The sequence below is a fragment of the Bufo bufo genome, chromosome 1 (assembly GCF_905171765.1).
Source record: "Bufo bufo chromosome 1, aBufBuf1.1, whole genome shotgun sequence".
In the NCBI taxonomy this organism is placed as follows: Eukaryota; Metazoa; Chordata; class Amphibia; order Anura; family Bufonidae; genus Bufo; species Bufo bufo.
In genome coordinates this window covers 195174581-195202570 of record NC_053389.1, presented here as the reverse complement: position 1 = coordinate 195202570, position 27990 = coordinate 195174581, and the positions used below count along the sequence as shown (strand labels likewise).

The 27990-nt window shown below is 45.3% G+C and overlaps 2 protein-coding genes across 7 annotated transcripts in view; one reads left to right on the top strand and one right to left on the bottom strand.

Annotated features, from left to right (window-relative positions):
* Positions 1-5943: 5943 nt before the first annotated feature.
* RCN3 (reticulocalbin 3) lies at positions 5944-16937 on the top strand. 2 transcript variants are annotated; one of them, XM_040433988.1, is made up of 7 exons: positions 5944-6051; positions 6339-6566; positions 10038-10231; positions 11171-11346; positions 13528-13588; positions 14124-14323; positions 16559-16937. In XM_040433988.1, exons 2-7 carry the CDS (start codon positions 6343-6345, stop codon positions 16664-16666), a joined length of 963 nt encoding a protein of 320 aa, XP_040289922.1. In that variant the 5' UTR covers positions 5944-6051; positions 6339-6342; the 3' UTR covers positions 16667-16937. The 2 variants fall into 2 exon arrangements, with proteins under 2 accessions (XP_040289922.1, XP_040289924.1); XM_040433990.1 differs by lacking the exon at positions 10038-10231 and adding an exon at positions 9794-9987.
* A 5468-nt stretch (positions 16938-22405) lies between these two features.
* LOC121002552 (nitric oxide synthase interacting protein) overlaps positions 22406-27990 on the bottom strand; it is a 34670-nt gene continuing 29085 nt past the window's right edge. For all 5 annotated transcript variants that reach the window (XM_040433996.1, XM_040434021.1, XM_040434009.1 and 2 more), the window contains exons 7-9: positions 27728-27915; positions 23195-23303; positions 22406-22653 (exon numbers count right to left, since the gene is read on the bottom strand). In XM_040433996.1, coding sequence (XP_040289930.1) covers positions 22582-22653; positions 23195-23303; positions 27728-27915 — 369 coding nt within the window. In that variant the 3' untranslated portion in view covers positions 22406-22581. The remainder of the gene's footprint in view (positions 22654-23194; positions 23304-27727; positions 27916-27990) is intronic.

Sequence of the window (27990 nt, the reverse complement as noted above, 5' to 3'; positions counted from 1 at the left end):
GAAGGCAGATTTGGTAGGACTGGTTTTGTTTATACCATGTCCCATTTGAAGCCCCCTGTTGCACCCCTAGAATAGAAATTTCAAAAAAGTGACTCCATCTAAGAAAGTACACCCCTCAAGGTATTCAAAACTGGGTTTACAAACTTTGTTAACCCTTTAGGTGTTCCACAAGAGTTAATGGCAGATGGAGAAACAATTTTGAAATTTCTATTTTTTGGAAAATTTTCCAATATAATCAATTTTTTCCAGGAGTAAAACAAGGGTTAACTGCCAAACAACACTCAAAATGGGTTGCCCTGATTCTGTAGTTTGCAAAAACACCCCATATGTGGTCGTAAACTACTGTTTGGCCGAACGGTAGCACATAGAAGGAGGGGAACACCATATGGGTTTTGGAAGGCAGATTTGGCAGGACTGGTTTTGTTTATACCATGTCCCATTTGAAGCCCCCTGTTGCACCCCTAGAATAGAAATTTCAAAAAAGTGACTCCATCTAAGAAAGTACACCCCTCAAGGTATTCAAAACTGGGTTTACAAACTTTGTTAACCCTTTAGGTGTTCCACAAGAGTTAATGGCAGATGGAGAAACAATTTTGAAATTTATATTTTTTGGAAAATTTTCCAATATAATCAATTTTTTCCAGGAGTAAAACAAGGGTTAACTGCCAAACAACACTCAAAATGGGTTGCCCTGATTCTGTAGTTTTCATAAACACCCCATATGTGGTTGTAAACTACTGTTTGGCCGAACGGTAGCACATAGAAGGAGGGGAACACCATATGGGTTTTGGAAGGCAGATTTGGCAGGACTGGTTTTGTTTATACCATGTCCCATTTGAAGCCCCCTGTTGCACCCCTAGAATAGAAATTTCAAAAAAGTGACTCCATCTAAGAAAGTACACCCCTCAAGGTATTCAAAACTGGGTTTACAAACTTTGTTAACCCTTTAGGTGTTCCACAAGAGTTAATGGCAGATGGAGAAACAATTTTGAAATTTCTATTTTTTGGAAAATTTTCCAATATAATCAATTTTTTCCAGGAGTAAAACAAGGGTTAACTGCCAAACAACACTCAAAATGGGTTGCCCTGATTCTGTAGTTTGCAAAAACACCCCATATGTGGTCGTAAACTACTATTTGGCTAAACGGCAGGACATAGAAGAAGGGGAACGTCATTTTTGGAAGGCAGATTTTGCTGGACTGGTTTATTGACACCATGTACCCTTTCAAGCCCCCTGATGCACCCCTAGAGTAGAAACTCCATAAAAGTGACCCCATCTAGGAAACTACGGGATAAGGTGGTTGTTGTTTTGGGACTATTTTTGGGGTAAATTTGATTTTTGGTTGCTCTATATTAGTCTTTTTTGAGGCAATGTAACAAAAAAATGTAATTCTAAAATTGTTTCTACATTCACTATTTGGTTTTGTGGAACACCTAAAGGGTTAACATAGTTTGTAAAGTAACTTTTGAATACCTTGAGGGGTGTAGTTTCTTAGATGGGGTCACTTTTTTGGAGTTTCTAGTCTAGGCTACATCAGGGGGGGCTTCTAATGGGACATGGTGTCAAAAAAAAAACTGTCCATCAAAATCTGCCTTCCAGAAACCATATGGAGTTCCCTTCGTTCTATGCCCTGCCGTGCGGCTATATAACCATTTACGACCACATATGGGGTGTTTCTGCAAACTACAGAATCGGGGCAATAAATATTTAGTTTTGTTTGGCTGTTAACCCTTGCTTTATTACCGGCAAAATGGATTCAAATTGAAATTTTGCCCAAAAATTGGTGTTTTGGCACAGTTTTTATTTTATATTTTTAACACCGTTCATCCGAGGCGTTTGGTCAAAAGTTATTTTTATAGCGACGACTTTTACGCACGCGACGATGCCCAATATGTATGGCTCTCAGACTTTGGAGACACTAAGCAGGCATCCTAAAACTGCGGCCCTCCAGATATTGTAAAACTACAATTCCCACCATGCCCTGCTGATGGCTGTAGGTTGTCTGGGCATGCTGGGAGTTATAGTTTTACAACATCTGGAGGGCCGCAGTTTGAGGATGCCTGCTCTAAAACTAATATTTTTTGGGGAAAGAAAAATTGTTTCCGTGTCTCCAAAGTCTGAGAGCCATAGTGTTTTATGTTCTCTAGTGGACTGTTGAGGATTATAAAAATTTAGTACTCCATGGAAGTGTGATACTCCCTGAAGCAATTGATAATGCAGAGGCCCGGATGATCGGGGCAAGTGTCACATTGAGTAGTGGTGTCCTTCCGTATCCCCCTCTTGTGACACACTCTGCACTTTTTTTGGGTTCGTCCCTTCTTTCCAGTATGGGGGACCACACCTGGAAAGTGTTGGCCAGGGACGATCCGGGCGCCTCCAATTCCCGAGGTACTCCGGCCTGCTCTTTCCCGGTCCGAAAAGATCAGGTCTTTGAGGACTGCCTCATAGAACTGGAGGAATGTCCCTGTGCTGCCAGCGCTTCGGGATAGTACAAAAGAGTTGTACATGGCAACCTGTACCAAGTAGACCGCAACTTTTTTGTACCATGCCCGGGTTTTGCGCATGGCGTTATATGGCGTGAGGACTTGATCAGAGAGATCAACTCCTCCCATATACCGATTGTAGTCGACGATACAATCGGGCTTGAGGACCGTTGCCGCGGTACCTCGCACAGGGACAGGGGTGGTGCCGTTACCGTGGATTGTGGACAGCATAAGGACATCCCTCTTGTCCTTATACCTGACCAGCAACAGGTTTCCACTGGTAAGGGCACGGGTCTCACCCCTGGGGATAGGTACCTGGAGGGGGTAGGCAGGGAGGCCGCGTTGATTTTTCCGCACGGTCCCACAAGCGAACGTGGATCTGGCGGCAAGGGACCTGAACAAGGGAATGCTGGTATAAAAGTTATCCACGTACAAGTGGTAACCATTATCCAGCAGTGGGTACATAAGGTCCCACACGAGTTTCCCGCTAACACCCAGAGTGGGGGGACATTCTGGGGGTTCAATACGGGAATCTCGCCCCTCGTACACACGAAATTTGTAAGTGTACCCTGAGGCACTCTCACAAATTTTGTATAGCTTCACGCCATACCTCGCCCGCTTTGTGGGAATGTATTGGCGGAAACTGAGTCTCCCCTTGAACGCAACGAGAGACTCATCAACCGCGACCTCCCTTCCAGGTACGTAGGCCTGCTGAAATGTGGCCCCAAAGTGATCGATGACCGGCCGTATCTTATACAGCCGGTCATAGGCAGGATCACTTCGGGGGGGACATGCTGCATTATCGGAATAATGCAGACATTTCCGGATGGCCTCAAACCGGTGACGTATCATGACCATACTGTACAGTGGGGTCTGGTATAGGACGTCCCCACTCCAGTATTGCCTGACACTGGGTTTTTGGACTAGACCCATATGCAGCACGAGGCCCCAAAATGTCCTCATTTCGGCTGCACTGACCGGCGTCCAGCCACCGGGTCTAGCCAAAACTGAGCCTGGGTTTTGAGCGACGAACTGTTGGGCGTACAGATTCGTCTGCTCCACCATCAAATTCACCAGTGAGTTACTGAAAAAAAAACTAAAATAGTCTATTTCAGTAAACCCCACTGTGGGAATCTGGATTCCAGGATTGCCAGCAAAATCCGGAATCTCAGGCTCAAAGTCCACTGGGGGACACCAGCTAAGTTCATCGGCAGGGGGCTCCGGTGGACTTATTTGGTGGGCCGGGAAACCAGTACGAACCCCAGGGCGGCTCGTACTAGGGTGGGCCACAGGATCCCTAGCATGTGGGGCCCCTGGCTCCGCCTGGCGGCGTCTCCGCCGCCTTGGTGGCTCATCGTCATCAGATGATGATGAGGAGGATGCGGATGACAAAAGGAATGTGCGGTCATCCTCATCCTCACTGGGGCTCTCAGAGTCGGAGGCAATCTGGGCGTATGCCTCCTCGGCCGAGAACATCCGGTGGGCCATGGGTGTGTGTGCGTGTAGGTGTGCGTGTGTGGCAAACTTTATTATATGTGCGTGTGTGTGGGGGCAACGGGTGTTCGCGTACTAAAAAGTCCAGGCAAAAAAATGGGCAAGTGTTAGAAAAAAAAAAAGTTAAAACTTGCTGATCAGCGGTACAACGCTGATCAGCGGTCGGTGGGGTGGTGGGGCGGGCGATGCGCTAACAGTGGACGGACGCTAAAAAGTGCCGGCCAGTCAGCGCACGCAGAAAAAAAAAAGTGGTGGTGAGTGGGGGGTGGGGGGGGCTGGTGGGGGGTGGGTGGGGGGGGGGAGGGGAAGTGGCTGGTGGGGGGTGGGTGGGGGGGCAAGTGGCAGGAGGGGTCTGGGTTAGGGTTAGATGGAAGTTTGGAAGTTTGGAATAAAAGTACTTTTTTTTTTTTTTTTCTAACTTACTTTTCCCTTCTTTCCCTGCCTAACGGTGCCTCTCCCTCACTGACCCTAACCTACCTGGGTGGCGATGGGTGCAGGAGGGTGATGGATTCCGATTAGGGGGACACAGGAGCTGGTGCTGGACGATGCTGCACGGTCAGGGTGCTGGACAGGAAGAGGAGGGGAGAGAGGAGCGCAGGAAGTTTGAATCTCGCGCCTCTCTCCCCTGCACCAATCAGCACCCTGGACAGCGGCATTCAGCACCAGGGCCAGCACCGCCTCTCCAAATCCTCGGACTGCGATAGGTGGTGTATAATTACGCCACCGATCGCAGTCTTTTTCCGGTTCATCGGGTCACAGGACACCCGAATGGACCGGAAACGCAGAAAACCGCAGGTCTGAATTGACCTGCGGTTTTCTGCGATCGCCGATACGGGGGGGTCAAATGACCCCCCCCTGCATTGTTACGGGATGCCGGCTGAATGATTTCAGCCGAAATCCCGTTCCGATTAACCCCTGCGGCGCCGGAGTTCCGATTTTAAGTCAGGACGTACCGGTACGTCCTCGGTCCTTAAGGACTCGGGAAATAGGGCGTACCGGTACGTCCTAGGTCCTTAAGGACTCGGGAAATAGGGCGTACCGGTACGTCCTAGGTCCTTAAGGGGTTAAGGGGTTAAAAAAGAGATAATGAACAGATATAAAAAAAAATCCTAGGAGACCTCAGAGTGTCATATACCAATTTTCAGGCCACGTTGGAGCTTATTTGATCGCTCCATATGATATCAGAGGCATGTAGAGGTACAGCAGAGGGCTGACATGCCTCTATGGAAGCCCTACATCCTCTATGCCATAGGCTAATAAAATATTATACTACTTACTGCATAGTTGCAAACTGTCCTGAATTTGCAGGGAGTGTCCCTGGTTTTCAGAGTCTGTCCCAGCAAATTTGAAAACCGTGAACAGGCGGAGCTAATTATAACCCTATAAATGGGTATTTCCTGTAGGCGTTTGGCGTTCCCTGGGGCGGGGTTTTCCATGTGCCGATTTTACCAACCTAAATGTTGGTAAGTAATATGCAGTACTACAGCTATTAGTAAGATAATGACTAGTGCAAGAGGACATTCATCAGTTACCCATAGCAACCAATTAGGCGGCAGCTTTCATTTACATAAGAGAGAGAATCTGGTTGGTTACTAGGGGCAGCACTGCTTCTTCCTTGCACCAATTTCTATAAATAAGCTCGTCCCTTATCATCTTGCTTCCTCCTTAGCGCTAGTCCCCAAATCTACCCCAAGTCACACCGTTTTGAATTGTGACCTGTAGAACTCGAACTTCAACCTTTTTGCCCCATCGAGCACCCGTACGAAACGCCGGAGCGTTGCTTGGCAACACACCGACCAGCTGACACTCCCCTCGAGCAGAGCAGGTCTACACCCAGGCACGAACCAGACCAACACGTGGTCGTGTCAACGTGGCGAGGGCCAGCCAATGAGAAACCAGCGCTCAATCCAGAATCTTCTGTGGCCCCGCCTCCCGTGGGCGTTCTAATATTCTAATTAGGTTAGTCCCGCCTCTTCTACGCCTACTTGATGCAAGTGTTTTAAAGGGGCTGTGCAGCAGATGTACACACAGACTGCAATCACTCCGGCTTGGAGGCTGAACGAGCATCACAAGGTACAGTCCTGAATTGGGGAGCAGGGTGGTGACCCCTGGTAGAGGGGTAATACTGTATCACCATTACCTAGTAGTACAGATCCCAGAGGGCTAAGTATGGTTCATTGCACAAGGACATGTAAGTCTTTGCAAGCAGTGGGCTCTAACCTGGGACTCTAGGTTCTGTTAGGGTATGCTGGGAGTTGTAGTCTTACGTGTCCTAGAGAGCCCAGGTTGGAGACCACTGTCTTACATCAGACGTATAGGTGCCCAGTGCTGACTGGTAACATAAAGCTTGGTCACCGCAGAACAATGCGTACCCTCCTTCTACTTCTCGTGCTGGGCGTCTGTGCCTCATGGGTGTCGTGCAAACCGACCCAGGAGAAGAAAGACCGTGTCCACCACAGCAAGGACCTGAGCGACCACGCACATGACGACAGCCAGGACTTCCAGTACGACCACGAAGCCTTTCTAGGCAAAGAAGAGGCGAAGACGTTTGACCAGCTCACTCCTGAGGAAAGCCAAGAGCGCCTGGGGTAAGAGACTGGCATTTAACCCTTTGTTAGCAATCTTTTAGGGTGGCTCTGAAAGCTTTGTGTCCTCCGCGTTGGCACTGGCATGGGGTACACCAGTCCCTGGCATCACTGAACCCTTATGTGATGTCCATCTTCTTATTCAAGGTTATATTCCATTTAATTATCCATTCATGGTTTTGTAGACCACTAGGTGATCAGTGCAGTATAGTTGGTGAACTAACACCCAAAATCCTCATTGCCAGTTACTTTTACCCCATAGGTGCATGGCTAGATGAAAGCGGGCACTGCAGGGCATTGTTCCACAGTGACTTTGCAACTAAAACTCCCAACTAACTCCCACCATGACCTGAGTACGCCTATGTTTAGTATGTGGGTCATGCTGGGAGTTAGTTCTTAATAGGTTGCGGATCACCACACAAGACGAATATAAGGGACGTGCTCGATCAGCTGATTTTATTAAAGGGGTTCTCCAATTTTTTAATTTGATGACCTGTTACTTGCATGTGTCAGGATGTGCACCAATAGGGTGCTGGGACTCCCACCCGTGTTGTACATGATGAGGTAAAAAGCAGTAGTCCAGACTGTTTTAATGCGTCTTGAGTACATTGGAGGCTCCTCGTACACTTTACGGTACATTCCGCCATAGGATGCACTGGAATCCGCGCAGCAGGGACATTTACTAGATGATGGGTTTTGTTTGCTGGGTCATATCTTGACTTCTCGTTCTGCAACTGCTTGTCCAAAAATTCTGGATCTGCCAACAAAGCAAAAACCGTCAATCTGTACCCTACGGTGACCCTGAGATATCTTTATGGTCCGGGTCGCACAAAAGTCAAGTAAATGACTCCTTGTTGTGACCCTCCAAAATGGACAGTCTGCAAGAGAGGAGGGAGGATTGAGAAGATAACTATGAAGTGCAGAGTAACCCTAGCTCCACGTTCATGGAGGAAGACCAGCCTCCACAACTCCCACCCTACAATGGGAGGGGGGGCTCGGGAACATTCCAGACTGTTAACGTGGCAGTATCCAGATTTTTTTTTTTTTTCTTTCTTAAAGTAGGAGGGATAAGAATAGGAAGGAATGTCAAGTGTTTCAGCTCTTGCTCCTTTAAGGATGCAGAAGACATCTGTGCACATCTGCATGTACTACTGCTATGTAAGACTTCATTTATGAGGCGCTGCCCACTCCAGCAGTTACATGTCACTGCCTTCTACCCTGAAATACTTGTAAATGGTAATAGGTGTATATAATTAGGCAATTGCTTATCATGGAGTTCCATAATTAGTTATAGGGGCACCAGAGATGCAGCGTCCCATCAGGTCCTCTGTAACTTCCCCTCTATAAACTTAAGTCTATGATCTTGCTTGGCATTGGCACCGTGGGCCGTGCCGCAGAGTCAGTCCTTGTAAGGACATCAGTAGAATGTGATGGGGAAACTTTGAGAACCTTTGTCAAATTTATAGCCCGTTTTACTTCAGACGTACAGTGGAGAAGCAGCGAGACCTTACCGACAGTAGGGGAAGGCAGAAGCTTGTCAGATGTCCTGAGTGAGCAGGGTGGATCCAACATTTAGGGACTCCATAGATGAGCAGAATGCAGTAACAAGAGGTCGTACTTGGTTATGGAAATAAGAGGGGCACTCTCTACATACGGGATCACACACAATCTGGATATGATAGGATTCAATAGTTTATTATCCTCACTGTAACAATAGTTGTGCCCTAAAATAAATGATTAAAATAGTAAAATATTACCCAAACTTAAAACACTTCATATGATCATAAAATACAATGCTAAAATATAGAACTCCTCCTTAGGGTCAAGGAAAGTTAGTCCTTGAATTTGCAGCACTATATATCTCTGGAAGAGCTATTCAATATATAGCGTGATGATGCAATTCTCATATAAGGTGCACTACAATCAATGAGTGAGAGCAGTCCATACAGCTTTGTGTATCTTATTCCGGTTGTGTTCCGATATCACCATACAGTCAGTTCAACCTTGCTGCTCAGTTGAACTTGCTTGGGAGGACCCAGCGTATCCATCCGTTACATGACCAGCTTATAGATTTCAGGGGGCATCCCGAGTGCTGGCACTTCACGGGAAATGGACACTTACTGCCTGGTCCCAGACTACAGTTATCACTGCTGGTTCTTTTATACATAAAATGGGATTGTCCCAAGATTTAAAGTATATACACATGTATGACCACTGGGATCCCCTTTGATCACAACCCCCCCCCATATGTATAGTGCTGCTCCATTCTTTTCTTTAGGACTGGCAGAGACGGATGATTGCTGTACTTGGCTTCTGTTTGGCAGCCATGGAATGGCATCACAGACATTTATTCTCTGACTCCTTACATACTGGGGGGGGACCCCCATTCTCATGAATAGTGGGGGTCCCAGCAGTCAGACCCCCACCAAACGCCTATTCCTGGCTATCGGGCATGACTGTTATAATGTAGAACCCCCAACTGTAAAATCCCTATGTCTATTAAAGGAGTTGTAAGCTTGCAACAATCAAACATGACCATAGTAGTATTATTATTATTATTATTATTATTATTATTATTATTATTATTAGTTAATGTTGGCAAGGCCTTGTGCAGCTTTTCTCCCAGAGAGAAACATTGGGGTCACTGTAATCCCCCGTGGAGCCATAGCCTTAGTAACCACATATTAATGGTGCATCCGTGGTTTACATTGAGCATCCATTTTGCAGGGCAGTCCAGAACCCCAATACTGGCTAAGGCTACTTTCACACTTGTGTTCAGAGCGGATCCGTCTGGTGTCTGCACAGACTGATCCGCTCCTATAATGCAAACATTGGGATCCGTCCAGACTTTACATTGAAAGTCAATGGGGGACGGATCAGTTTGAAATTGCACCATATTGTGTCAGTAAAAAAGGATCCGTCCCCATCGGAACGGAGGCCAAGCAGAGCCAGACTAAGGCATTCTGAGCGGATCCGCATCCACTCAGAATGCATTGGGGCTCTACGGATGCGTTCGGGGCCGCTTGTGAGAGCCTTCAAACGGAACTCACAAGCGGAACCCCGAACGCTAGTGTGAAAGTAGCCTAAACGTGTCCTAAAATAATATATGAAATGGGGGTTGTAAGGCAGCAGAGCAGTCCTGCCTCCTCCACCAATCTAGTGCGTGCTGTATGACTGACGCGGGAGATGACGCTCCGGTATTAACACGTGCAGTTTCTGGTTCATTGCAGGAAGATAGTTGATAGGATTGACAGTAATAATGACTCCTATGTCACAGCACCTGAACTCTTGGCCTGGATCAAGTTTGTGCACAGACGCTTTGTTTCGGAGCATGTGGACAAGCAGGTGCTGCTGCACGATAAGGACCACGACGGATCGGTGTCTTGGGAGGAGTACTCCAAACAGACCTACTCCCATCTAATAGGTATGAGCCTCATCATCTTGGTTAATTGCTCTTTCCTCTTTCACCTGCAGGAAGATAGTTGATAAGATAGACAAGAATAAAGATGGCTTCATTACTGGCAAGGAGCTGACAGAATGGATCACGCACACCCAGAAGCGATACATCTATGAGAATGTGAACAAGCACTGGGTAGATTACGATCAGAACAAAGACGATAAGATCTCCTGGGAAGAGTACAAGAACACCACATATGGGTATGCTGCAGGTAAGGGGATGAGAGCATGGCCTGTCTTCACTGTGGAGGACTCCTGTCAAACTGCCTCCTCTTAAAGATGTTCTTCAGCTAAATGAACCCTGGTCTGATTTTAGTGACTTGGTTGCTAGGGACAAGTGGAGCTTGACAACCTGCTGTCAAAACTTGTGGCAGATAGCAACCAATCTGTCAGGCATGGCTTGAAGATGGATTGCCACTGCTGACAGCAGAGACTAGAAGACGCCGAGGCCTACCGTCTATCCGCCTGCACTAGTAATCAGATTTTCACATAGCGATTTAGGTGGAGAACCTCTTTAATTTGTGAAAAAGCAGCCATTAAGAAGAAGGCTAATTTGCATGTCTGCACTGACTCATTGGCCCTATTTGTGGCTATGACGGCTTGCATGGCTATCGCACAATGCTTTTTACTCTCCCCGCCCCTGTCCTTCATGTATCTTTCTGCTCCACGCCATTAGGGAAACTTATTGCATCTAGGAACCTGTAGCCCATTCACTTATATTCATTTCTTATGTGTGCACATTGGCTTTCTTGGCTAGCTTTGGTACAATTTGGGTGGAAATACTTGCTCCTGGCAGGATTATGCTTTCATTCCCTTATTCTGCATGTTGTAGGGGGATATATAATGGAGGCTAGATATTCTACAGCACAGAATGGAGATGTGGTGGACATACACATGGATCATGTTAACCAATATTAAGGAACGCTACCAACAAAATGGTGTTCTTGCGAATGCGGGGCCTGAAGGGCTGGTCCAAGCCACCAGAGAGAGTCCCTGTGTCGTGCCTTGACCCACCGGGCCCTGCACCAGGCGTAACTGTATATCTGCTGGGTGTGTCAATGATGTCAATACTTCTACGTATGTATACCGTGAGATTCCCGGTTATCAATGTAAAGTAGTGTAAAAATAGTGCCGTCTCATGTATTTCTCAGGAGAAGAGGAGTTTTACGATGTTCCTGATAAAGAAAGATACCGCCAGATGATGAGACGCGATGAGAGAAGATTTAAGCAAGCAGACAAAGATGGTGACCTGATCGCCACCAGGGAAGAGTTCACAGCATTCCTGCACCCAGAAGAGTTTGACTATATGCAGGACATCGTAGTCACGGTGAGAACTCTCAGGGATCCAGGATGCTGGGCTCTTGACACCGTAGGGCCCCTGTAGCTCTTTCTGCTCCTGCCGTGACATGGAGGAGCCCTGATCATCCCCTGAATTAAAAAAGGCTCTGTAAGGCCATAGAGCAGGGATGTCAAACTCGTGGCCTCCAGCTGTTGCCCCTGATAGCTGTAGGCTGTCTAGCCATGATGGAGGCTGTAAGTTTGCAACAGCTGGAGGGCCACCAGATTGACATACCTGCTATTGAGTATAGACCTCAGTTCTGTGGTCAATGCTCCCTTCATGTCCCAGGCAGGAACAGGAACATCTAAGACAGGGATCAGCAACCTCCGGCACTCCAGCTGTTCAGAAACCACAACTCCCAGAATGCTTCATTCACTTCTATGGGAGTTAAAAGAGTAGCCGAACATGTTTGCATGCTGGGAATTGTAGTTTTACAGCAGCTGAAGTGCCAAAGGTTGCTGATCCCTGATCTAAGAGCTGTTTTTTTTTTTTTTTTGTGTGTGAGCTATCCACGTGTTGAATGGACAGCACACAGATTGAACACTGTATTAAAAGTCAATGAGACAGTTTAAATATCTTATTTTCTTCACATTCAAAGAAAAGTAGTTCTGTTCAGTTTTCACAATGGACTCTCCCCCCCCCCCCCCCCCCTTTCCTCCCGTTCAAGTCAATGGGCTCATGAAAAAAAAAAAAAACTGACAGCAGCCAGAAGTCAGCCATATGGGGGATATAATATATAATTTTTTTTTTTTTTTTTACTGACATGAAAAATGCAGAGACCAAACCGATTTCAACATGGATGGAAAATTGCCAGCTTTTAGTAGACAGAACATGGATGAATTTTACATCTCTCAAATGAGCCTTAAAGCAGATCCTTGTGGGAAGGATTAACACTTACATAAGGGTATGGCTCCACAGTGATACCGGTTGTGGCCAGGACCGCAGAGTAGCGCTGATCCCATAGAAATGATTGGGCTGCAGTGCGAGTCGCAAAATATCCAGCATCTCGTGCCACTATCCTATTCATTTCTATGGGATCACCGCTACTCTGTGATCCAGGTTGTGACCAGTGTAGCCATACTCTAAAGGGGATCTGTCACTAGTGTTGTGATGACCTAGCTGAGGGTGCCATAAACTGGTGACTGAATACCCGATGAAACGTTGGGTCACTTACCCAGATTGACCCAGTCATAGTAACACAGTTTATAAGGCTGAAAAAAGACATCTGTCCATCCAGTTCGGCCTGTTATCCTGCAAGTTGATCCAGAGGAAGGCAAAAAAAAAAAAAAAAAGAGGTAGAAGCCAATTTTCCTCACTTCTCTAGTAGCTATAGCCTGTAATATTATTACCCTCCGGAAACACATCCAGGCCCCTCTTGAACTCTTTTAGTGAACTCACCATCACCACCTCCTCAGGCAGAGAGTTCCATAGTCTCACTGCTCTTACCGTAAAGAATCCTTTTCTATGTTTGTGTACGAAACTTCTTTCCTCCAGACGCAGAGGATGTGCCCTTATCACAGTCACAGTCCTGGGGATAAATAGATTATGGGATAGATCTCTGTACTGACCCCTGATGTTTTAGAACGCCCCCCATCCCCCTGTTAAAATAAGTATTGAGCAGGTCCAGCACAAGCCGATCACTGGAGTTCACTCAGTACAGTGCATAAGCTCAGAAGTTCTCCTTACCCCGTGGGTGATGACGGCCTTCTTCCTATATAAACTCCTGAACCTGTGCATTGTACTGCGTGGACTCGTGCCTGAGCTGCTGAATACTGATTGCTCAGGTAAGTGGCCCAGCGTTTAAAGCAGGATCCTTGAGGGCAGCATAAACTGGTGACCTGTCGTCCATCATGAGGCCTAATCTGAAATATTAGGTTCAGTAGCGCTGCCAGTCTGCTGTGGAGAGGGAAAGATTAGAAGGGGCAGCGCTCAATCACTCTTGTGGGCCCTTAATTCTCCAGAAAAGTGGAGGTCGCAGAAGTTAGACCCCCTCCGATAATAAAGTGATGGCATATCCTTGAGAGATGCCGTCACTTCACAGTCCGGGAATAACCCTCTAAGGTAGGAGAATCCTGTTCTAGCCGATTTAATATTCGCCAGCCTTTGTATGGTCGCGTTCTTATTTTTTTACTCCAGGTTCCTAAAGTTTTGTCTTGTTGGCTTTTACAGGAAACCATCGAGGACATAGATAAAAACGGAGATGGTTCAGTGGATGTTAATGAATACATTGGTAAGTTAGGTTGATAAATCCAATCCATTTCCTGCAATATTTAAACCCATTTTCAAATGGCTTTATAAGAACATACACGTGACCTGGAAGGGTCTCCCATTTGGTCCTCCTGTATTAGGTCTCATGCACATGACCGTATTTGACATCCAAGTCTGATCTGCATTTATTGCGGATTGCACATGGACCCATTTATTTCTATAGGTCTGCAAAACAAAAACCGGACAGCACAAGATGTTATTCGTGTACTGTCTTGCATCCATTTGTCAGTTCTGCATATTATAGAACATGTCCTATTGTGATCTGCATTTTGGATGATAATAGCCGTTTCTGGATTGATGGAAGAAAGAACAATGCAGAAGGCATCCGAGGTTTGCGGAACCAAATACGTAAATGGTTGTGTGCATGAGGCCTTAGTCGGGATAGAAGAGTCGCTCACCTATGGTGTCTCTTGCTCTGGTGGACTCTCTCATGTATTATCATGATGTGACATCCACTAATGTTCATCTCATCATCATTCATGGTTTGTGTCCCTCAGCTGACATGTACACACCTGAACCTGATGAACCAGAACCTGAATGGGTTAAATCTGAGCGCCAGCAGTTTGCAGATCATCGTGACTTGAATAAGGATGGCAAGATGGACCGGTCCGAAATCAGCCATTGGATCAAACCTCATGAGTATGACCACGCAGACTTAGAGGCCAAACATCTAATCTATGAGTCCGACAAAGACAAGGTAAGTGATAACCGCAGTGGACACGGGAACATCTGCCTCAGTGTGTGAATGCCAGGTTATAAAATATACAGGGGGGGGTCTTCCTGACAAATACCACTGTATACATCACTAGGGATGAGCGAACCTCTGTTTTCAAGTTCGGCATACAAGGTTTGGGTTATCTAAGAAATCCGTTATAAGTTATGGTCCGTGGTAGCGGAATTCATAACGGAATTCTTAGATAACCCGGACCTTGTACTAAAATGTTAAAAACAGAAGTTCGCTTAACACTATACATTACCCATAGGCTACCATGTTAAAAACGAGTATACATTTCTCTTATTGGATGCCTCTGTATGATATTCGATACAGCAACAGAGGGAAAAAGGAAACTGGTTTGGGCTCCATCAGGTGAATGTGGACACATTTGACATACACCCGTCATGTACGCCAAACATACACAGCAAACACCCCATGATTTGCTCCATATTGTAGAGGTCAAACCAGAGCGAAAACATCTAGAATAGACCAAGGGCAAGCAACCTCCAGCACTCGGCTGTTGTCAGACTATAACTCGGCATGCTTCCTTCCAAGAACAGATGATGGGAGTTGTAGTCTTATAACAGCTGGAGTGTCGGATGTTGCAGATGGATGTAGAAAGTTCCCATACATCTGTAGTAAACCTGCAACTGCCAGCATTGCATTGACTGATAGCAGCTTAGACATCACTCTTGTACTGCGTAAGTAGGCATTCCCTAATGTAATAATTACACATGGCCCTTGCTGGAGGGATGTCATTATCATATCACCCAGTCCCAGCGAGGCTTGGAGCAGGATCACAGCATCGGAGCTGTAGGGTCTCGGGTTCCTCAGCTTTGCTCAGCAGGAGGAGAGGTGGCAATAATTGATGCGCTAATTGCTGACACTTCTGAGTGCACGCGACCGAGGTGTTTACTGAACTCCACAAAAAGGCAAATGCAATAATCGGCTGCCGCTGGATCCTGCTGAGTGCAAGTCTTATATGCTCCTCTAACTCCTAATCCAGTCCTGCAGTAAATGTACCCTGCAGGTTGTGCCGTAGACGTGACCTCAAATAAGAACTAAACTATAGGCCGGTGTAGTATTAACGGGGCTGTCTGCTTTTGTTAGATTGATGACCAATCCATACTTGCCAACATTTTAGTTGGTTAAATTGGGGTGTATAAGCCCAACCCCTTGGAACACCCACTTATGGGCAGGGTTTGTTTTAGCCCGGACCATTTTCGACCTGGGATAGTGCAAATTTGTAAGACAAAATCAGGACGACTATGTCTATCATCAGGATAGGTCATCAATATTAGATCGGCGGGGAGGCAACTGCAGCAATCAAGCAGCACATCACTGCTGGGTAATGTCCTGCTTAGGGACACGTCGGTCATTAGCCTCAGGAGCACGTCGCCACGTCCATGCCAGACGTTTACATGCGTGGACTTAGGTGCAGTGAAGACAGCCCAGGGTGGAACAGAGTGCCAGGGAGCGGATAAGGCCGGGTTCACATCACTGTTTCGTTTTCCATTCTTCTGACCCATCAGAACAGAAAACGGAAAAAAAAAAAACTGATCCTGTATGTTAGGCCTCCTGCACACGACCGTTTTTTTTCCCCTGTTTACTGGCCGTTTTTTGCGTTCCGTATACGGAACCATTCATTTCAATGGTTCCGCAAAAAAAAAATGTATTCCGTATGCATTCCATTTTCGTTTAAAGATAGAACATGTCCTATTATTGCCCGCAAATCACGTTCCGTGGCTCCATTCAAGTCAATGGGTCCGCAAAAAAAACGGAACACATACGGAAATGCATCCGTATGTCTTCAGTTTCCGTTCAGTTTCTTTTGCGGAACCATCTATGGAAAATGTTATGCCCAATTTTATCTATGTAATTACTGTATACGCCATACGGAAAAAACGGAAACAAAAAACGGAACGGATCCGAGAAAAACGGACAGCAAAACACTGAAAAAGCATGACACAGGGATTCTGAAAACGGCAAATAGCGAATACCTGTGTCACCCTCCACCCCTTCAGGATCTGCACTAGGTATAACAGTGTCGTAGTTTTAACCAGTGTCCCTTTAATATATTATGTAATAGACTGATGCCCCTAGAGGCCAAAAAGTGAATACATCAGATTGTTACAATGCAGTAGCTTGTGTGTGTGTGTGTGTGTGTGTGTGTAATGTCTACTGTGATTTTACATCAAGAATTCTACTTTTCTTCAGGACGATAAACTGACAAAGAAAGAAATCTTGGACAACTGGAACATGTTTGTGGGTAGTCAGGCAACTAACTACGGTGAAGACTTGACCAGGCGGCATGATGAATTTTAACCGTCATTACCTTTCTGCTCCTGAACGAGCGTTTAACACCTCAGCACATTGCTGGTTACTTACAGATTGGATTCTGAAGCTGTGTATAGTGTTACTGAAGATTTCTCTAATGCTCAGGACATAGGACTGGTGATCGCATGGTGATGATGCCATCTGTCCCTTTAGCCTCCTTCCTGCAGTAAGGCCAGACACTCACCATTGAGTTCAAGGTGATAAACTTGTAGCATGTAAGTGAGGGGTCCCTTTCTGACCTCCCCTCCTCTGACAGGATTGCACACGACCATATGCCCTCCGAGACATACGGTCCGTGAGCGGGCCAAATGTCCCGGAGCGGCATTGATCGTGCGCACAGCGTCATAGATTACAATGACTCTGTGCACTCAAATGAGTGCAGGACAATAGCCCCGTGGGCAGGCCGACGTCCACAGCATCATTGTAATCTATGATGCTGTGCGCATAATCAATGCCGCTCCGGGACATATGGCCCGCTCACGGACTGTGTCTCGGAGGGCATACAGTCGTGTGCAAGGGCCCTTATACTGATTTATAATGCTGTGTGACCCTGAGATCTACTGAATTACACTGACATAATGCTGTCAGTAATATCAAAGATTCCAGGACTCTCCGGGTCACAGTTTTATAAATCGGTATAACGCTGTGCGATCCTGTCAGCGGAGGTCATACACGCTGCAAGTTTATTGCACTGAACTCGCTCGTGTGTGTCTGGCCTTTTAGTGGGGCACATTTTATCAAAACTGTCTGGTGAAGTAACTGGGCCGCGTGACTGTAGCTTTTATTTCTTAAAATCCTCTGGTCGACCATGCCAGTTTGGCCGAATGCACACGGCCGTGTTCGGTCCGTGGTAACACGGCCTGGATTCCTGCTGAGAGCAGGAGCGCACGGCGTCATTGGTTGCTATGACGCCATGCGCTTCATGCCACCGCTGCACTACAGTAATACAGTGGTATAGATCATATGAGTATTACTGTAGTGCAGCGGCGGCATGAAGCGCATGGCGTCATAGCAACCAATGACACCGTGCGCTCCTGCTCTCAGCAGGAATCCAGGCCGTGTTACCACGGACCGCTCACGGCCGCGTGCATTCAGCCTTTTTCTGTTCACACAGCTAAATGTGAAGCAGTCATAGTATGTGCCGAAACACACTTTGAAATCGGCCTCCCATGGGCAATACACCGCCATTGTTCATGCAGTGATTTGTAAAAACCCGCCTCAGGAAGTGGCATGACACTCCTTGCAGCATTTTGTGGTGTGTTTTTTTGCAATTAATCAATGGGAGGGCGTAATATACATTCTAAATACCATATTTTGCATTTTTCTAAATATCCATGAAAAAAAAACAATGTGTAAAAACTCCAGTAAACACCTGGATTTCAGATGATGATTTCCTAACGTCGGCCCTATCTTTTTCAGCCTCCAGCAGTCATTGTACCTTTTAGACAGATTTGATAAATGAGACCCATTGTTTATATATTTGGTTATTTTTGTTTTCTTCTGCCCCAAAAACTAAATTAGAATGGAACTTTGCCACAGTCTGTCGACTGACTCTACCCGGCAAAGCAGTAAACCGCTGCGTGGCCACCAATCAGATCTGCCCATTTACAATTTCTACCATTCCAGTGCTGTATTCTGACTCTCTATTCTGAAGTCCGTCGCTCTTCTGCTGTGAGATATATATTCTACATGATCCCCAGAATATTGTCCAAGATCACGACTGTAGATCCTTATGTCCACAGAACAGTATCTGCCTCAGTATTGGAATAGACTAGGACAATACTCTGGCGCAGACCCCCGCAAGAATCTTGTCCTGCACAAGTCTTACAATCCGTTTACATGTGAATCTTCCAGTGCTCGGTTTTGTACATTTTTATTGAGCCATTTGAACAATGTGTTTGCCTTTTCCACTGTCCACAGTTAATTCTTTAAATAAAATAAAAGTGTGTGGATTTTTTACAGAATACCTGTGTAGACTGTTATTGTACTGAAGCTGCAGATTACAGGCAACAAATACTAGTATTTCAGAAAATGGGGGAAACAGAATGGAACAAGAGGATTATGAAAGCCTTTGATGACTACATGCAGGGAACCGGTGCAATATTAAAATGACAGGATTTTGATTGTGTAGACGTTTTAAATAACAGTTTAGAGGATGCCCCTTTTTCTCTCTCTCCCCCCACCCCCCGACTAGAAAAAGAGTAACTATATAAAGCATCTCTAATTCTGCATTCACACATCAGTGATTGGGAGATAAAGCTTTATTTTTACATGAACCATGAGATAACCCCTTTAATTTATGATGAGGCGCAGGTCTTTTTTTTCTAGGCGCATCCTCCGGCAGTCTGTGCACAGAGACTGAAATCTACTCTAACTCCTCGCACAGCCATCCTCAAACTGTGGCCCTCCAGCTGTTGCAAAACTACAACTCCCAGCATACCCGAACAGCCTACAGGTATCAGCCTACAGCCGGGCATTGTGGGAATTGTAGTTTTACAACAGCTGGAGGGCCGCAGTTTGAGGATGCCTGTCGACCTAGCAGATGTAGATTTCAGTCGTTATTTACGGCAGTAAACTGGAATGATAGTGAATGTACTGACCCACACCATTCCCTTTTTACAGAAGATGGGGAGGATGGTGTACAAACACCACATGAGCCTAAATTTAGGGATAGGGGGTCTTGGTAAATAATCCCCACAGTGTGCAAAAAACAAAGGTGGCCAAAATAAATAAATAAAATGCATGCGATTTATTCTTCCATTATCTTTTACTGGTAAAACTATGCGAGACCAAATCTGTGTGTGTAGGGAACCTTACACCGATAACCCATTGCTTTATCTGGGAATGGTGTAATGCTTCATTTCTCCTGTGGGGAGGCTGCAGGGAAATTAAACACATTGGGTTTCCCATACATTGCAAACAAAAAGGTTTGTCCAACATATACGAGTCAAACCTATTCCAAAAGAATACTTTTTAATGGCTCATACACAAGGACCGAATGTTCTGTGGTCCATAAAACACAGATACTGGCCAAGGGCATGCATTTTTTTATTTTATTTTTTTAACTCCTGCAGAAATGTCCTATCCTTGTTCGCGAAACGGATGCGGACAGCACACTGTGTGCTGTCTGCATCTTTTGCCGCCCCATGGAAATAAATGGGTCCGGATCCAATTTGCTGACAGAATGTACATAAACCACGGCTGTGTGCATGAGCAGATTCAGCTACTGTAAGCTGTGGGCACATTACATGTATACATGAGAAGAATTTCCTCCAAGGGTGCAACATAAAGAGACAGAACTACAAAAATGATGTGGTGTCTTTATTCAATATTAAACTGGAAATCCACTACACTAATGTATTTACAATTAAATTGGGGGAGGGGGGCAGAGAAAATATTAAAGGGAACCTGTCACCGGGATTTTGGGTATAGAGCTGAGGACATGGGCTGCTAGATGGCCGCTAGCACATCCGCAATACCCAGTCCCCATAGCTCTGTGTGCTTTTATTGTGTAAAAAGAACGATTTGATACATATGCAAATTAACCTGAGATGAGTCAGGGACAGGACTCATCTCAGGTTAATTTGCATATGTATCAAATCGTTTTTTTACACAATAAAAGCACACAGAGCTATGGGGACTGGGTATTGCGGATGTGCTAGCGGCCATCTAGCAGCCCATGTCCTCAGCTCTATACCCAAAATCCAGGTGACAGGTTCCCTTTAAGTTAACCCTCCAACAGTCACATTAAAATTGGAAAGAACCCTCCCAGGTCATTTTATTGTAAATTTTTAATTTGGCACAGAAGTTAGACAACTGAAGTGTATTTTAACCCCTTTGTGACATAACTAATTTTAAACCTTAAAAAAGGAGTTCTCCGGGAATAATCAATTAGCAAGTGCCTGCAGCCTTCCTCTCTAAATACTAACCTGTTCCTTTGCTGTGCCCATGTTGCAGTCCTCATGGCTTCATCCGATGCTGCATGGTCACGTGTTCCACTGCAGCAGTGATGTGGCCACAAGCCGCATGTCACCGCTGAACACAGTCATCATTGGCTGCAGCGGAGCATGTGACCATGCCCATCTGCACCACGCGTCAACTCTGCCAGGAGCAGAACGGGAACACAGTGGAAGCAGCACAAGAGGACTAGAGTGGCAGGGAGCAGGTAAATATGAATCTTCTGTTTAGTGAAGGCGGCTGTGGTCACTTGCTAAAAACTATTCCCGGAAAACCCATTTAAGGCTAAAATTAGTTGTCACTAAGGAGTTAAAATGCACTTCAGTCATCTCAGTTATGCGCCAAATTCAAAATCTACAATAAAATAAATGAAAAAAATAAAAAAAATCGGGAGGGTTTTTCCAATTTTAATATGACTGCTGGAGGGTTAATTTATATTTTTTCTGTCCGGTCCCCAAATTAATGGCAAATACATCAGTAACATTTCTCCCCCTTCCTGTGTTTCAGCAGTCAACTTTTTTCTTCTTTTTTAAATTTAGCTTATTACTCTATCACTCCGACTCGATTTCTAAAGGCTATATCTCTCTGTAAAGGCCTCCATCTCTAGCTGCTACAGAGCCCAAGATATAAGGGGTTAAAGAGCATCGGTCAGCAGATTTGTACCTATGAAACTGGCTGACCTGTCACCTAGAAGCTCATTTGCATATATTAAAACTTTATTTTTCTCAGCAATGTGGACACAGATGCCTTCAGCTGCCAAGTGCCCATGTAACAGGTCAGCCAGTTTCATAGGAACAAATCTGCTGACAGATGCCCTTTAAAGCAGCCCCCCTTACCCTGCTGGCCGAGCTCTGCTCAGGCTGAACTGTGGGGTCCTTTTCTTAAAGCCTGAGCAGTGCTTGAGTAAAACGGTTAGGGGTTTAATGGGGTCATTCAGTTCTAAGTGGATAAAGTTTAAAGGGATATTCCAGTTACAGAAATGTATACCCTATACACAATATAGGGATGACCATCAGATCAGTGGGGGTCCCAGCGTTAGCACCCTGTGTAGCCCCCTGAAATGGACAGAGTAGCTGGTCAGAAAAGCGCATCACAACTCCATTCATTTCTATGGGAGCGCCAGAGTACAGCATTCGGTCATCTTCAGCGGTCCCATAGAAATAAATGAAGTAGCGGCGTGCTTTTCTGACCAGTCGCTACGTCCAATTGAGGGGAAGGGGGGCCGGGCTCTCCTTTTCATGATCAGTGGGGGTCGGGGGATAATGTTCTATAACTGGAATTCCCCTTTAACTGTGAAATTTTAATTTTAAACAAATGGAATGTTAATTTGTCTGGTCTGCACATCGCACCTCTAGAACAGGAGAGGCTACAGACATGACAAATTATACACACAAAAATAGAATGACATCAACTAAAAGAATTAAAAAACCAGAAGTCCACCATGTAGCCAAATGCAGAAGAGAGACTTATTTTTCCAAAATATCAGAATTCCTCCTTTGGAATGCCGACAGTCTAGAAAATCTGATAGATCCGATCCCAAATTAAAGGAATCTTGCAAACAGTCCTTGAGTTGATAATCCAGAACATGAGAGATCTGTAAGGCCTCATGCACACAAACGGTTTTTTTTTCTGTTTACATTCCATTTTTTGCGTTCCGTATACGGAACCATTAATTTCAATGGGTCCACAAGAAAAACAGAATGTACTCCGTATGCATTCCGTTTCCATATTTCCGCTCAAAGATAGAACAGGTCCTATTATTGTCCGCAAAACGGACAAGGATAGTACTGTTCTATCAGGGGCCAGCTGTTCCGTTCCGCAAAAAACTGAAAAAGCCATACGGTCGTGTGCAATAGGCCTAAGTCTTAATTGGAAAGAGGAGAAATGAGCTGGGAGGACACAGAGGGATTCTTGACTGCAGACAAGCAGATGACACTGTATACGCTTCACGCCTGCATCACTGGCCGAGCTTCTTTAGCTTCCAGTTGAACTCCAGATCCAGAGAATCCTGTCCCTCCCTGTAATAGAAATAATATGATCCATAAATCAGCCACAGCCATCACATTATGGTAAGCCTGCTCTTTAATTAGTTAGAATTTCCCATCAAAAGATAGCTGTGAACACAGCCTAAGGCCTCATGCACACGACCGTTGTGTGTTTTGCGGTCCATAAATTGCAGATCCGCAAAACACGGATGGCGTCCGTGTGCTTTCCGCCATTTACGGAACGGCATGGACAGCTATTGATATAACTGCCTATTCTTGTCCGCAAAACGGACAAGTATAGGACAGGTTATATTTTTTTTTTGCGGACCACGGAACGGATGCGGACAGCAACACGGAGTGCTGTCCGCATCTTTTGCGACCCCATTGAAGTGAATGGGTCCGCATCCAAGCCGCAAAAACTGCAGCTCTGATGCGGACCAAAACAATGGTCGTGTGCATGAGGCCTAATACATACAATCCTGTCAATACCAAATCAGGAAGCAGAGCCAACATAATTGTGCGTTTCAATTTTGCTGCCTGTAATACAAAATCTGGGCATAGAAACTCTACATACCCTCTGCACCACGATGATGTCCTTCTCCATCAGCTTATCCCCACTGATTGGATCAGTCATGTCTTTTTTGATGAGTTTTTCAACACATTCCAGGGTGACCACTGCTCCTCTAAATAGCAGAACATAAAATATGACATTATTCAGGAAAATTACATGACATTGGTCACCGATATCTGAACGTCCGGCATGTCCTGTACAATCTATAAAAGAAATATTCAGGTCAAAACTAATGAGGCTTACCAGTTCCAGTGAATATTTTCTTCCAGGGCTCTCTAGCCTTATGTCACAAGACATCTAACCATGCCGTGCACAAAGTATTACTGGATGACGTAGATAGCATGATTCAGAAGACTACTGCAACAGGTAAGAGCTTATTCACACATCAGCCATTCACGTCCATGTGCGGTCAGTGTTCACCATGGACACATGGATCCAATGAATTCTCTATGTGTATTGCGACTTCTGGTCTGCAGGAAAAATGTGGGTGCTTGCACTACTTTGGCTGGTCAAAAAAAAAAAAAAAAACACTTCCCCCACTGGTCCTCGAGTGATCACAGGCCCTTCATATTTCATGTGACTTGTGCAAGCCAACCATTGGACTCAGCGCTCACGTGTGCATGAATGGCGCGTGACCACTGAGGTCTGTCGTTACAGGCAGTGATCACGGGAACAATGAGCCTAAAGTCATCGCTGCAAAATCAGTGGGGACTGGAGCGGTGGACATTTAAGGCAGAGTACTGATTTTTTTTAAATTTTATATTGTTAGGTCCCTGCTCTGTGTCAATTTTTTTTTTTTTTTTCAAATCTCAGAAAATGCCTTAAATCCTATTAATATTGTCTAAATCCCCCCTCATGCTCTCACCCGTCGAGGCATTGACTGTGGTATCTGGCCCAAAGACATTAGCAGCTAATCCTGTACATTATGGATTGCAGGCATCCTGCCTAGACTACACCTGTTTTTGCAGCACATCCCAGAGATGCTTGATCAGATTGAGATCTTGGGAATTTGGAGGCCAACTCAACACCTTGTCTTTGTCCTCAAACCATGTCGTTAAAGTGTGTCATGGGCATTATCATGCTAAAAGAAGGCACTACCATTATGGAAAACCACTGCCTTGAAAGGGTGCACTCAGTCTGCAACAAATGTTTATGTAGGTAGTACATAAACATCAATAATAGGCAAATTAATGGAAACCCTATTAAAGGATAGGATTGTGGAACATCTAAAATCCCATGGATTGCAAGATGAAAAACAACATGGGTTTACTTCAGGGAGATCATGTCAAACAAATCTTATAGATTTTTTTGACTGGGTGACTAAAATAATAGAGGGTGGAGGTGCAGTAGACATCGCATATCTAGATTTTAGTAAGGCTTTTGACACTGTCCCACATAGAAGACTTATCAATAAACTGCAGTCATTGAGCATGGACTCCCATATTGTTGAGTGGATTAGGCAGTGGCTGAGTGACAGACAACAGAGGGTTGTAGTCAATGGAGAACATTCAAAACAAGGTCATGTTACCAGTGGGGTTCCACAGGGATCTGTACTGGGACCAATTTTGTTTAATATCTTCATAAGTGATATTGCAAAAGGCCTCGATGGTAAGGTTTGTCTTTTTGCTGATGACACAAAGATATGTAACAGGGTTGATGTTCCTAGAGGGAAACGCCAAATGGAAAAGGATTTAGGAAAACTAGAAGAATGGTCAGAACTCTGGCAACTGAAATTTAATGTGGATAAGTGCAAGATAATGCACCTGGGGCATAAAAACCCAAGGGCAGAATATAGAATATTTGACACAGTCCTGACCTCAGTATCTGAGGAAAGGGATTTAGGAGTAATTATTTCAGAAGACTTAAAAGGTAGGAAGACAATGTAATAGGGCAGGCCGAAATGCCAGCAGAATGCTTGGATGTATAGGGAGAGGTATAAGCAGTAGAAAGAGTGAAGTGCTTATGCCGCTGTACAGAACACTGGTGAGACCTCACTTGGAGTATTGTGCGCAGTACTGGAGGCCATATCTCCAGAAGGATATAGATACTCTAGAGAGAGTTCAGAGAAGAGCTACTAAACTAGTATATGGATTGCAGGATAAAACTTACTAGGAAAGATTAAAGGACCTTAACATGTATAGCTTGGAAGAAAGAAGAGACAGAGGGGATATGATAGAAACTTTTAAATACATAAAGGGAATCAACTCGGTAAAGGAGGAGAGCATATTTAAAAGAAGAAAAACTACCACAAGAGGACACAGTTTTAAATAGAGGGGCAAAGGTTTAAAAGTAATATAAGGAAGTATTACTTTACTGAGAGAGTAGTGGATGCATGGAATAGCCTTCCTGCAGAAGTGGTAGCTGCAAATACAGTGAAGGGGTTTAAGCATGCATGGGATAGGCATAAGGCCATCCTTCATATAAGATAGGGCCGGGGGCTATCCATAGTATTCAGTATATTGGGCAGACTAGATGGGCCAAATGGTTCTTATCTGCCGACACATTATATGTTTCTATGTAGTACATGTCAAACTAACATCCAAATGAGTGCCAGCACCCTAGGTTTCCCAGCAGAATGTTGCCTTCTTCCTATAGGGCATCCTGCAGCCACCGCTTTATAGTCTTAGCGACACACATGCACCTGGCCATTAACATGATGTTAAAAAAAAAAAAAAGGAAGTGATTTATCAGACCGGCCACCTTTTTGCTCTTTCCATAATTCCATGGACCAGTACTTTGGTCAGTGGATAGGGGTCAGCATGGGCACACTGACTGGTAATGGTACCTGTCAAGAGGCAACAAGCGAAACCAATCAGTAAGTTGTGTTACTATTGAAGCTGCTCAGTGCACATACAGCCATAGCCACCATATCATGAGTCAATACCACTTTCAACCACCAGGTGTCAGCATAGATCTACAAAGCTGAAGCCTACAAAAAAGACTGAATCACACATGTTCTGGAATACAGGGGGAAAAAAACTGGATGTCTAGACTGCAGACTAGAAAGGATGTCCGCATCACTAATGGAGACCGAAATCTAAATCAGCAAGGAAGAAAACAGCACATGCAACAAGCTCATGCTTAGGGTACATTCACACGTCCGTGTGTGTTTTGCGGATCCACATCGCATTTTGTGGGCCACACATCGCCGGCACTTAATAGAAAATGCCTAATCTTGTCCGCAATTGCGGACAAGAATAGGACATGTTCTATATTTTCCGGGATCGGAATTGCGGACCCGGAAGTGCGGATCCGCAATTCCGGATCTGGCCAGCACATCGTGCTGCCCCATAGAAATGAATGGGTCCGCAATTCCGTTCCGCAAAATGCGGAACGAAATTGCGGACGTGTGAATGGACCCTTAGTCAGAGTGGCATCACTAAAAATAGATAAAATGAAAATGGTCATTAGAGATGAGGACCTACAGTGAGGACCAGAAGTATTTGAACACCCTGTGATTTAGCGAGTTCTCCCACTTAGAAATCATGGAGGGGTCTGAAATTCACATTGTAGGTGCACAGCCAGGATAACCAAGGAGTGGCTCTGTAAGAAGCAGATCAGGGTTCTGGAGTGGCCTAGCCAGTCTCCAGACCTAAATCCAATAGAACATCTTTGGAGGGAGCTGAAACTCTGTGTTGCTCAGCAACAGCCCCGAAACCTGACAGATCTAGAGGAGATCTGTGTGGAGGAGTGGGCCAAAATCCCTGTTGCAGTGTCTGCAAACCTGGTCAAGAACTACAGGAAACGTTTGACCTCTGTAACTGCAAACAAAGGCTTCTGTACCAAATGTTAACACTGATTTTGTCAGGTGTTCAAATACTTCTGTTCAGCAGTGCAAGACAAATAAATTCTTTAAAAATCATACAATGTGATTTAAAAAAAAGAAAATAAATGGTCTCTCAGAGTGGGAATGCACCTACAATGTGAATTTCAGACCCCCCCCCCCCCCATGATTTCTAAGTTGGACAACTTGCTAAGTCGCAGGGTGTTCAAGTACTTCTGTTCCTCACTGTATATCCACATGCTATATGTGAATGAGAATGGGGTCAGCACACGGCATCAGTATCACACTCCTCATGATATAGTGGTACTTATTTTTATGGGTTTGATATTGGTTAGTTGGACTAATTACATATAAAACTTATGACACTGATCAACTAAAGGGGGTTGTCCATCTTTTATTAAAATGGTTGTTAACCCCTGGGAACCTTTTCTGCAGACAGTGTGGCCTGACCCACGGTAGGAATCATACTTACCTGATCCATGCCCAGTGGTCCAGTGACATAACACATGGGTGACACATCACTGGTGCGGCCAGTCACTGGCCACGTGACCCAAACCAAATTGAAAGTTGACACGGGGAGACCCAATCGCCTGAGGTGAAGCAATGGAGCTGGAATCCAGCGGTGGGGGATCAGGTAGGTATTATTCCCGCCGTGTGTCCGGCCACCTACCCTTAAGATAGGCCATCACTTAATAATCACATCACAACCCCTTTAAGAGATCACAGTAATACAAGCTGCTCTAACAACTTACGAGGGCCGCAGAACTGCGCAAGGTACGGAGTTGCCCAGCATATCTCGAGTGACGGCACACACGTATCTGTCTTGCCGATTTATGAGACCAACGCGATCCACCTTGTCATCTACTGGAGTAAACTTCACAGAGACCAAGTCTTTCATCTTCAGGGGCTTCCCGCTCATGGGGCAGTACACAGTCTTGTCCTATATGAAACAGCAGAAACAGCTTTAACTGGTCCTTGATAACTGGCTGCCGCCTTTCTTTTTTCTCACAGTGAC

What these genes read in the sequence shown, in the direction of transcription:
- RCN3 (XM_040433988.1), top strand. Translation starts at nt 6,343, where the DNA reads ATGCGTACCCTCCTTCTACTTCTCGTGCTGGGCGTCTGTGCCTCATGG. An exon ending in CACATATGGGTATGCTGCAG is followed by an intron (nt 10,232 to 11,170) that starts GTAAGGGGATGA and finishes TGTATTTCTCAG; the next exon opens with GAGAAGAGGAGTTTTACGAT. An exon ending in TGCAGGACATCGTAGTCACG is followed by an intron (nt 11,347 to 13,527) that starts GTGAGAACTCTC and finishes TGGCTTTTACAG; the next exon opens with GAAACCATCGAGGACATAGA.